This window comes from Elephantulus edwardii, unplaced genomic scaffold (genome assembly GCF_000299155.1).
Source record: "Elephantulus edwardii isolate Elephantulus edwardi_28Jun2011 unplaced genomic scaffold, EleEdw1.0 scaffold00304, whole genome shotgun sequence".
Taxonomy (NCBI): domain Eukaryota; kingdom Metazoa; phylum Chordata; class Mammalia; order Macroscelidea; family Macroscelididae; genus Elephantulus; species Elephantulus edwardii.
Window position 1 is genome coordinate 549,790 of NW_006400054.1, and position 12,107 is coordinate 561,896.

The 12,107-nt window shown below is 55.7% G+C and overlaps 1 protein-coding gene across 1 annotated transcript in view; it reads left to right on the forward strand.

Moving 5' to 3' along the window:
• The window catches only part of GPR133 (G protein-coupled receptor 133), a 99,473-nt gene extending 88,072 nt beyond the window's left edge, over positions 1-11,401 (forward strand). The window contains exons 21-26 of the mRNA XM_006900996.1: positions 1,604-1,670; positions 2,847-2,938; positions 5,052-5,178; positions 6,183-6,224; positions 9,318-9,410; positions 11,306-11,401. Of these exons, the coding sequence (XP_006901058.1) occupies positions 1,604-1,670; positions 2,847-2,938; positions 5,052-5,178; positions 6,183-6,224; positions 9,318-9,410; positions 11,306-11,401 (517 nt within the window). The remainder of the gene's footprint in view (positions 1-1,603; positions 1,671-2,846; positions 2,939-5,051; positions 5,179-6,182; positions 6,225-9,317; positions 9,411-11,305) is intronic.
• The last annotated feature ends 706 nt before the right edge of the window (positions 11,402-12,107 follow it).

Consider the following 12,107-nt stretch of genomic DNA (forward strand, 5'->3'; position numbering starts at 1 on the left):
GGAGCACAGGGACCTCCTCAGATGGTGCATTCTGGGGCTCACTGCTGGGCTGAGTGGTGTACCCCCAAATGCTCACCTACTGAAACTTCAACACTTCAGAAAGCGAGGTTATTTGGAAATAGCGTCAGTGCAGAGGTAAGAATGGAGTTGTGCTGGATTAGGGTGCCGCTGATCTGACCTGACCGGTGTCCCCAGGAGATGAGACGAGAAGAGAGGATGTCATTGGACCAGCAGTGTACCCAGTACCCAGTGTTTGGGTACATATGCCCACCAAAGACATTTCTAAAACAACACAGTTCAAAATACTGAAGGAGGAAGGCAGGCAGAATAGAGGTGGCCATGTGAAGACAGAGGCCAGGTCAGGGGTACAGTCACAGCCCAGGACCCTCCTGCCCACCCCCATTCCCAGAAGCTGGGACAGTGAGGACAGCGCCCCCTGGACCCTTGGAGAAATGAGGTCCTGTGGTCACTGCCTGTGCCTCCCATGCTGAGGGGACATAGGAGCTCCAGTCTGCATCCTCATTCTGGCAGCCCTGGGGCCCCCAGATGGGCTTGGGCCAGGGAGAGAGCCAGTGTAGATGGGAACTCGTGTTGTGCACTTAGTGCCCAGGAGTGGACACTGCATCATGGGATGAAACCCAGATGTGGGCAGCAAGGGGACAGCTCAAGAGTGAGGACCACCTGGTGGCCCTGGCTGGACCCTGAGGCCACCTGAAACCCTGGAGGCAAGATGTCGCTGGGGGCTGGACTCCTGGAAAAGACCATGCAGAGAGGGACAGGCTTCCAGCCCCATTTCAGGGTCAGATCCTAAAGAACAGGCTTCAAAGGAACAAGAAACCCCCACCTCCTCAAGGATCCCTCTCCAGGAAACCTTGGATTGAGCTTCTCAGGGGACACCTGTTCAGAAAATCCTGGACCCCACTTTCCAGAGAATAGCTCTCCAGAGAACTCAGAAACTCCTTCCTTGTCAGCAGTTCTCAGAGCACAGATGGGAATGGCTTTGCAGTGAGGTGGGATGAGCCACAGACACCCTGCCTGAGGAGTGTAGAAAGTTCTGGAAGGAGCCTGCTGGTCTTTCCACCGTGAGATGAGAACTTGCCGTGGATATGGTAGAAGCTTCACGGACCACCCCTAACCCTGATCCTCATAAATGGAGATCTCCCCTCCGGGCCAGGACTGCCTGCCTCTGTCAGAGCCAGTCAGACCTGTTACAGGAGCGAGGGGGTCACAGGTATCCAGAGTGAGGGGTCAGGATGTGAGGTCACAGACACACAGAGGAGAGGGTCAAGAAGTGAGGTCAGAGGTACGTGGAGTGCAGGCGTCAGGATGTGAGGTCACACATACGTGGAAGTTAGGGTCTAGGAAATGAGGTTACAGGGACACAGAGATGAGGGGTCAAGGTGGGAGGTCACAGGTACACAGAAATGAGGGGTCAGCATGTGGAGGGGTCAGGATGTGGCATCACAGGTACCTGGGGGTGAGGGGTCAGGGTGTCCTCACTGGGGTAACCCCAGCTGAGCACTGGCACATGCACCCATGCTGGGCAGGGCCTGATGCTGGAGTGCGGACTGTGACGAGACAGTGGCCTCTGCTTCCCCCGTAGCTGCTGGCTGTCCCTGTCGAGCGGCGCCATCTGGGCCTTTGTGGCTCCTGCCCTCCTTGTGATCATGGTGAGTCATTGACCTCTGTGGACAGAGCTGTGGGGAGGGACCCCTGAGGGCACTCGGCGGGGGTACAGGCAGCACTGACCCTGAGGGCACATCCTGAGGGGACAGTCCTCTCTAAAGGCGACTCCAGTGTGACCTCGAGGGCATGCACACACTGCCCAGCATGACCCCACGATCCCAGGCTGCTCGAGTCCAGTTCCAGCTGCTGCCTTTAATCTAGGGCCTCCCTTCCGGCTCTGTGTGGGGCCACGTTCTCTTGTCAGCCACAGGGTTTTACTGGTTGTTTTCAGACATAAATTGCCAGCCCTTTCTTCCTGGTCTGTCTCAGGCTGGAAGCTCTACTAAACCTTATCCACCTGCTGGTATTTTAAGTCCTAGTGGTATAGCTGCCAGCTCACTCTCATAATTCTTTTTGGGGTCTACAGAGTTTTCAGGAGTAGACTTCCAGGTCTTTCCTCCTGGTCTGTCTCAGTTTGAAAGTTCTGCTGAGCCCTGTTCACGATGCCAGCCCTCCTGGTATTTGAAATATCAGTGGCTTAGCTTCCAGCATCACAGCCACACACACACCATCACCATGTGACACAGGACAGATGGGAGTGGATGCATGTTGTGTGTGCAGTAGAACCCAAAGCCTCCAGTTGGATTAGCCCCAGAAGTCTTGGTGGGGTCAGCAGCCCAGGCCAGGGAAGGGGGACCGGTGCAGCAGGGCCGTATAGGTGCAGTGGGCAGTATCCAGGTGCAGGGGGCCATGCAGGTGTGGCATGGCTGTGCAGGTGTGATGATGTCATGAAGGTGTAGGGGGCTGTGTAGGCTGGATGCGGCTGTGCAGATGTGACACCATGCAGGTGTGGCGTGGCCATGCACGTGTGATGAGGTCATGAAGGTGCAGGGGGCTATGTAGGAATGATGCAGCCATGCAGGTGTGGCACAGCCGTGCAGGTGTGGGGAGGTCATGCAGGTGCAGGGTAGGCATGCAGGTATGGCAGGGCTATGCAGGTGGAGTGGGGCAATGTCCAGGGGCAGAGGGCAGTGCAGGTACGACAGAGCTATGCAGGTGGAGCGGGGCAGTGTCTGGGTGCAGGGGGGATGTGCAGGTGTAATAGGGACTAGCTGTGCAGGTGCAAGGGGCTGTGCTGTGCAGGTGAGCCCTCACCACCTCCTCTGGCCGCTCCCGGGCAGGTCAACATCAGCATCCTCATCGCGGTCACACGGGCCATCTGTCAGATCAGCGCTGACAACTATAAGATACACGGAGACCCCAATGCCTTCAAGTAAGTGCATGTCCATGAGGCCAGCAATATCGTGCATGGCCTTCTGGAGGCTCCAGGGCTGACAAGCCATGTGCCAACTCCCCATCATCCACATCCTCGATCAATGCCCACCAGCCTCAGTACCATTCTGGACAAGAGGGGTCCGTCCATCAGGTGTCCTTCCAGACCCTGAGGATTTCTTGAGGGGCAGTGCAGGGAGGGGTGGAGGGCATGTGGGTTAACAACTCTTCACAACTGGGCCGTGGGAGCCGCTTTACCCTATTAGAGTTCTGTGTTCCCAGCTGACAGAACTTTGTCAAAAAAGGTGGGGTGGGGGGGCTCGGACACTGTTGGTGGAACGTGAGGACAGCACTCTAGGCTGGACTGATTCTCCAGGACCCCAGGGACATGAGGCCAGCACCCTGGACATCCACCAGCCAGGCTGGGAGAGCAGGGCCAGGCCTGAGGGCCTGGAGGCTACGCTGAAATTTTGGAGTGGACGGTCATTTCCGTCACAGATTTTTACGGAAATATTTGAAGTGCAGCACTTCCAAATGTCCGCGGGCTGGCAAAATTAAAGTGACTTTAGTCACACTCTGTCTTCTCTGATCTGCCAGGGAAACTAGTAAATATGTCCGCGGCTAAATCGATGAGGTCATTACTCAGTAATGAATTCCAGACCCCGGGCGTGAAGTCGACAGGCAGTCCCTGCCCTCTGCCTGTCCAGCCTCTGGACATCTTGAGGGAGAAGCCTGGGGTAAAGGGGATCATGGCCACATTTTCCTTTCCCATGAGAGCAGAGCAAACAGCAGGAGACCTGGAGGGTGGCCGGTGGGATACTTGTTCCTCTTGCCCTGAGGCCCTATCACTGTGAAAGGGTGGTCTATCTCTGGGGTGCTCTTCCCAGTGACAGCGTGCCCTCCCTCTGCAGAGCCTCAGCCTGGAGAACACGTATGTGTGTGTGTGTGTGTCCCCACACATATATCTGTGGCCACATTTCCCCTCTCTGCCCATTACAGCCCTCCCTCCACAGTCAGACTGTGCAGTCATCCAGACTCATGGGCTTCACGAGCTCCCACACGTGACCGTGACAGGTGTGGACACCTGGGCAGGTGTGAGCTGTGCCTTCTCTAGAAGGTGTCCCCTCGGATTCTGCCAGCAGATAGAACAGCACGGTGTGGGTGTGGGTGTGGGTGTGTGCACATGCTTGCACGTGTGTGTGTATGCACACTAAGTATGTGTGGCCTCGAGTGTATGTGTGACCCCATAGAACGCACCGTGAGCGGAAATGAGAGTTAGAGACCTTCTCAAAGGAAGCTGACTCAGAGAGCAGCCCACAGGGAAGTGGACTCCGTGTGCTCACGACAGTCCTGAGTCCACCTGGGAACCCCTGGGGGCTTCTCCACACGGCTGTTGGTAAGAGAGAATTGGTCTGTGGTGACCACTCTTCACACAGACCGTGTCCAGGATGCAGGGACTGTGCTAAGTGGGTCCTAGAACTTCAGGAGAAAGATGTTCATGTCATTGTGTGGATTTCACGAGACATGCTGGCTGCCAACACCTGACAGGGTAACCTCAGGACGGGGAGCTCCACGTTGGCATCCACCTGTCCCGGGCACTGGTCTATATGTGGCACTTTTTCATTCATTTACCATTCATTTACTCATTAATTAATTTCTCCTCTCAGTGACCCCTTACCAAGATCCTGGGGCCAGGGGGAGACTGTCAGGTGACTGTTTACCAAGAGCACTGTGGCCAGGGGTTAATCTTTAGGTGGAACCAGGGTCTCACTAGTGGGTCATTCTGCCTGAGGTGTCCTCAAGGCCAGGAGTGTCCTCGTGCCTCCATCGTTGTGCCCCTTGCCTGTCCTCCACCCAGCATGCTCTGTCCCTGTGCTCCAATCCCCACACCTCCCCCCACCCCATCCTCCTCATACCCATGCCCCCATCCCCACCCCACCCCCATCCCCGTGCCCTGTCTCTGGCCCCATCCAGCACACCTCCATCCCCATGCCCCCATCCCCATCTCCCCCTTTGCCCCTGCCCCCATGCCCCTGTCCTCGTGTCCCATCTCAGGCTCCATCCAGCACACCCTCGTCCCCGTGCCCCCCACCCATGATCTGCCCCTCCTCCAGGCTGACCGCGAAGGCCGTAGCGGTGCTGCTGCCCATCCTGGGCACCTCGTGGGTGTTTGGCGTGCTTGCAGTCAACAACCAGGCGATAGTCTTCCAGTATATCTTCGCCCTGCTCAACTCCCTCCAGGTGTGTGTGTGAGGGTCGTGCCCTGCTGCCTGTACCCTTTGCACCCCAAGAACCTGTGGGGTCGTCCAGCTGGGGAGGGGGCGTACCTGGCACTCTGAGCATCTGCATCCTCACATCCCAGGAGCTCATGAAGTCGCCAGCTGTGGAGGGGGAAGCTAAAAGGCTCCAGGCCTCTGTACTCTCATACCCCAGGAACCTAAGGGGTCCCCTGGCTGTAGAAAGGGCATACTTGGGGCTCCAGGTATTTTACCCCCACATTCCAGCAGCATGTGGAATCCCCTGGCTGAGGAGGGGGCACAGTTAGGGTTCTGGACAGGGAACACCTGTGTGAGGTAGTGTAGGAGGGGCTGGAGCTGGGCGGGGCAGAGAGAAACAGGGAGGGGAAGACAAAGGCAGAGGGGCCAGGCAGGGCCTTCGGTGAGCACAGTTGCATGGGGGCCCAGAACACAGGGCCTGACAATGCCCATGCTCCCTGGGTTTCCCGCTGTGCCAGCCACTGTCCTCCCACCCCGGCTGCAGCTCATGGTGCCCGCTGCTCACACATGCAGAGTCTACAATGCACAGGACTCACGCGCCGTGAGCTGCCATCCTCGTACTGTGTTTGGCCAGCATGAGGGCCTGGCTGCCTGCCCTCACCCGTGTCCACTCCGCACAGAGAGCTGTGCTGGGGCTGACCCAGCAGGTCCCTGAGACCCTGCGTGGTCTGCGTGGCTGTCCTCACATCCCTGTTCACAGTTGGGGGCACACTTGTGTGTGGAAGTCTCTGCCTTCACCCCCCAGTACCTGCACCCCCAGGGTGCCCTTGTGCCTCAGCTGACCCTGCCCTTTTCCTGACCTAGTCACTGGCACCACCCTCATCTGGTCAGGTGATGGGGCTCCAGGACCACGAGATCCAACTTCTCAGCCCCTGGGGCCCCTTGGGTGGTACCCACCTTGAGCCAGGCTGGGGAGAACCCCTGGAGGGCAGCTGCAGAAAGTTCCAGTGCTGTGCTTTCCTTCTGCAGGGCCTCTTCATCTTCCTCTTCCACTGCCTGCTGAACTCAGAGGTATGTCCACATGTCCATCTGTCCACGTGTCCTTCTACCCACCCATTGAGCTGTTCTCTGTCCTCCAGTCACCTGTCCACACTGTCTACCCATCCTCTTGTCCCTCTGCCCTCTGTTCACAACCCTCCTCTTGTCCATCCATCCTCCTGCCTTCCCACCCCTTGTCCTTCTGTCCACTAAGCCTCTCATCAACTTATCCACTCGTCCTCCTGAGTCAGCACCCCTTCACCCAGAGCACAGGAAAGTGTGAGGCTGATGTCCAAGTGTGGCCAATGCAATCATGGTGGGAGTGGCCGGGTGGGTGACTGAGGGGTCACTAGAGTTAATTGTGGTCAGGCATGGTGACCAAGGGGTCCCTCAAGCTAGCTGTGGTGCTGATGGTCAGGCATGGTGATGAAGAGGTCATTAGAGTTGGCCAAGATGTAGAGAGTAACAGATAGGTGACAACAGGGTTGCTAGGAGACATCTTTCCAGAGATGTGGGCAGTCCCTGGTGACTGCCTGCCGGGGGCATGTGGGGATGCTCAAGATGTGTCTGTCCCCAGGACCCTTCTTCCTGGAGGCTCTGTGGTGGCCGGGAGCAGTGGGGGCTGACCAAGGAGAAGGATGACCCCAAGACACCACTATGGATTGCTGGCTAAGGTGGGGCGGTATGAGGAGGGCCATGGGGTCCCCCCTCACACAGCAGTGGGAGATGAAGCTTACTCATGGCCAGGGCACTCATGCCGGCGTGAGGATGTGCTGAGGGGCAATGGCAGGGCTTGATGACCTCACATCCTCTCTTTTCTCTAGGTGAGCAAACCTCAGGGGTGGGAAGCAGGTGGGTTTCAGGCAGCTAAACGTCTGCTTGTCTGGGCTCATTTTTGTCCCCCTGTGTGTTTGGTTTGGTTTAGTAATTACTTGGGTGCTACATATTTTTTCACCATGTACTTTGGACATGTCAGGAGGGGGCTGGTCCTTGGAGACCGTGAGACGATGGAGCAGGACAGAGCAAGGCTTCCGTCTGTCATTCCTAGTGTCAGAGGACACTGAACAACAACTTTATTGTTAATTATGGTCAAGATGCACGTAACAGGTCATGCACTGCATTCCGCCCTCAGGCTGAGCGGGACTCCGCACCAGTCCCATCCCCGGTCGTTCCAGCCTTGTGAACACCCCTTCCCGTCCCCTCCCATCCCCTCCCCTTCTCTTCCCCTCCCTCTTCTCTTCCTCCCTCCTTCTCTTCCCCTCCCCCCATTCTCCTTTCCTTTCTCTCAGAGCAAGTTTGTCCCCTCCCCCCTTCCTGTTCCCTTCATTCTTCTCTACTTCCTTTCCCCTCCCCCTTCCTTGCTCCTTCCCTTCCCCCCCATTGTATTTCTCCTCCCCCTCCCCCTCTTCCATTCTCTTTCCCCTCCCCCTCCGCACCCTTCCCCTCTTTTTTCTCTTTCCCCTCCCCCTTCCGCATTTGCATCGCCCTCCCCTCCCCCCTCCCTGCAAACAACTGCACATCATCTTTGCTCTCTGTATCTGCTAGTGTCCAGCGTTCTCGGTTGCACAGTTCTGTGGCTGACTTGTCCTTGTCGTCGTCCCCCACCCCCGCCCCAGCGTCATGCTCCGTGGTGTCTGAGTGGTGTGGTCTCTGTCGTGTGGATGGAACGTGCTCCTCTGTTGACAAACCTTTAAGATCTTACCCTCCGACTGCTATGGTGGTGTTGATGGTGCTGCCATGGACACTGGTGGACAGGTCTCTTGTTTGCGTGGCCACCTCCACTTCTGAGCCTACGTTGGGGAAGGCTCGGTCATACAGGGATCCTGGTGATGATGCAGTGTGTTACTTGGGCTGCTGACCCAAAGGTCATTGGTTTGAATCCACCAGCTGCTCCACAGGAAAAAGATGAGGCAATCCCCTCCCAGAAAGATTTATAGCCCTGGACACCCAGGAGGGAGTTTGGGAGTTGAAAGCGACTAAGAAGCAATGGGACTTCGTACAGTGACAACAAATTTAACTTGTTGAGAAAACAGCCAGACGGTTTCCTGTAGAAGTACCTTACCTCATTCCCACTGGCATGGATGAGGGCTCCCAGGGCTGTTTTTAAAACGTGTGTGTGTGTGTGTGTGTGTGTGTGTGTAAGGAGCTGGGGTGTGTCTCCATGTCTAACAAGCCTGTCCTGCCAGCTCTGGCCTCTATAGTGCCATCCTAACGAGCAGAGGGCCCTCCTGGGCTGCCTGTCTGCATATGGACCCGGGCGGAAAGGAGAAGGCCAGTCAGCTGGCCAGGGTACAGCCCAGGGAGGCAGTGACTTGGAAGGATCACATGGATGCAGCAGCCTGACAGGAAGGGGTGCTGATCCAAGGGGGGGCTAGACCATCCAGAGTGCATGTGTGTCTGTTCTCTCTCAGGGGTCCTTGTCCCCAGTCACTGCTCTGGACCCTGTAGTGCTGCTGCTGAGTCATTCTATGCCCTCTCCGGAACATGCTGAGGCTCCCCCGGCATGCGAGGGCCGTGGCTGTGGGGTTAGTCTGTACCACACAGTTCATCTCTGTTCTGCTCTGGACCTTTTGTTCTGAGGCTATGAGCCCACGGTGGCTCAGGGGTAGAAGACTGCCTTCCATACAGTGGACTGCATACCTGACTCACAACTGTTCCTGTCTGTCAGTGGAAGCTTGTATATAAGGCCGTGGTGGCTTGGGGATAGGATACCGCCTCTGCTCAGAGGACCGTGTACCTGACTCACATCCACACCCATCCATCAGTGGAGGCTTGTGTGTAGTCCATGGTGATTCGGGCTAGAATGCCTTCTTCTGTATTGGGATCTTGTACTCGACATACATCCACACTCTGTCCCTGAGGCCTGTGTGCTGCTCTCCATGGTGCTAAACAGGTCTCAGGAGGGCGTCCAGACCAATACAGACTAGGAAGAAAGGCCTGGCTATTTGCTTCCAGAAAGTCTATTAGTTAGAACCTTATGGGCCTCCAAGCAGTCATGGTGGTGGCTAGGGCTGGGCAGCGCCTTGTTCCTCTATCCTGAGGCCGGTGACACGGAGGACTATCTCCTTGATGCTCCCCGAGCCTCAGAGAAGCAGCGTCTCCTGAATGCCCTCTCTTCTCTCAAAGGTGCGTGCTGCCTTCAAGCACAAAACCAAGATCTGGTCGCTCACCAGCAGCTCGGCCCGCAGCGCCCATGGGAAGGCCTTCAGCTCCGACATTGTGAGTGCTTCCCATGCCTCATGCTGCCTTCCTGCCCAGCCAATTCTGAGCACACTTCCCTGCACTGATCACTGTCTGTTGCCTGGGCTCTGTTCTCTGTCGCTGGCCGCTGGCCATGCTGCCTCCTGCTTCCCTGGACTGCATGTGTGCTTCATGTGGGACTTGTCTTCATTACGTCCCTCTGTCCTTTGCAGGGTCTTGCTGGGCAAGGTCCTGGCAGGCATCGGTGGGGAGGAGGAGCTTTGCAATGCTAATTGGTCTCATTCTGCTTACTTTGCCTGATGTGTGTTCCAGACTGGGAGGGGAGGTGTCTGGGGCTACAAGCGACAGGTCCCTAGAGTCAGCTGACCAGGTGGCAGACCCTGACATAGCCATGGAGCCGACTGAGGACAGAGATGTCCTTGCAAGCCCTGCCCCTGCTGGGTGCCCTCTGCATCAGTCCTTGGGCCCTTAAGGACACCTGTGAAACCAGCTCTCCATGCCCAGGGTCTACACATACCTTTCGTCTTTATTGCTTGTCTTGCCGACCCAGGCAGGGGCCCTGGGTAGCCTGGCACTGAGGCAGTCATGTGTTCTCACTGGCTACTGCTTGTCACTCCAGTCCTTACTCAAGTGTCCCAGGAATCCCACCTGGCCCCACTGCTGAAGAAACCCACCTCATTTCATCGCGCACCCTCCTACCACCACCTGCGGGGTCAAGTAGTTTGTAAAGGGCCACTGTTCTTCCCACTCCTGAATGCAGTTTCCATGGGAACAAGGCTGGGTAGCTTTTGTTTCCATTGTAACCCCGTGGTTGACACAAGTCAACTGAGCAGACTATGTTCCAGAAGTGAATACCAGACAGATTTAGAAACAAACAAATGAATGAACAGATGAGCAGATGAGCGAGTGAAAGATCAAACAGATAGATGAATGAATGAACAGGTGGATGAATGGATAGTTAAGTGACAGCAATGATTGGGAATAAAGAATGAATAGATGGGCAGTGCTTTGAGTGAACTGATGAATGGATGGAAAATGAGTGAACAGATGGATGAAAGATTAGATGGAGTGATGAATGAATGAAAAAACCAGCGAGTTGAATGCGTGACTGACCCAACAGATATAGGTGGACTAATGGGTTGATGGAGAGATGGGTGCATGAAAAAGTAGATGGGGAGATGACTGAATGAGGGCATGAATAAAAGAACATTGATACGTGATTAAGTGAACCGTCATATGAGTGCATAGAAGAACGGAGGATGATGAATGAATGGATGGATGGATGACTGGGTGGCTAGATGAGTGAATGACTAAATAAATAAATAGATGAATGGTTAGGTAGATAAATGGAAATATGGATGGATGGATGCATGGATAAATTATATGATAGATGCAGGGAGGATGGACAAGTTGATGAATGGTTAGATGGATGGATAAATGAGCAATTGATGGATGAATTAGTGACCACATGGATGGATGAGTAATGAGATTGGTAGAGCACTGACTGGATGAACAAATGCATGAGGAAGTGAATGAATGGATGTACAGTTGTCTGGATGAAAGGATCAATGAGTAAGTAAATGAAATGAGTGAATGACCAGATGGATGGCTGTATGGTCAAGTCGAGAGATGAAATGACTGAACAAGCAGATAGACGGGTGAGCGAGTGAATGACCACCTGGAGGGATGAATGGTTGACGGATTCGGTGCTTGGTGATTGAGTCGATGGGTGGATGAATTCAGAGCACACACAGGCAGGATGAGTGGTGCTTCAAACCTGGAGCCAGAAACCAGAGAGGAGATAAGAAAGACTCATCTTTAAAGCGCTTTGCTTGCAGACGGGTCCTCTCAGGCTGTCAGTGACAGAGCGCGTCTGGGGACAGTATCTTGACCCTCACCTCTCTGGTTTGCAGACAAATGGAACCCGGCCAGCCACAGCTTCCTCAAAACTGGGCCCTTGGGACAAGGGCAGCCTCTCTGCTCACCGTGTGGACCTGTCTGCTGTGTGAGATAGACTACACCAGCCATCCCCCAGACACCCCACACTCAGTTCACCTCCCTGGGGCTTCAGTGGTGTCCTGGCCCCGGGGACAGCATCACTTGTGACCCTGTCCTGTGAGCAGACAGCCACTAGCCATCTCCTGGACTGCCCACACCTCACTCCACCTTCTTGAGACCTGGGGACAGCATCACCTGTGACCCTCCTGTGAGACCTGCCCTCTCAGTCAGCCACGTGACCAGGAGAGAAAGGATTATGGGCTGTGGTATCCAGAAGACATGACTGAGGAGAAGAGGTGCTCACTAGGGCTTCCCAAACCCCAACCACATCAGGGGACCTGAGGGGACTGGACACTTACAAGAGGTAGCTTGCAAGTGTGGCCGAGGTCCCTGTCCCCCTCCAGACCCCCACATGCCCTCATGTGTCCCAGGGCCAGACAGGCAAGGTGGGGCTGGGAGAGTACCAGGAGGCCACCCCTATCAGACACCATACAAGCCCTCTTCTCCTTGTCCCAGCTGTCCGGTCCATGAGTGGACACCCAACCTGGATGGAGATCCTCGCTGCCCTTCCCCAGAACCTTTGACTCCCAGACCCCAAGTCAGCTCCAAACACCCCCCCCATTCCTGTGCACAATATCCCTCTCATCACTGCCCGCCTCCTGCCCTGGGCCCTTTCCCCACTTTCTAACGTCCACTGCCTGGCTTCATCCCACAAGG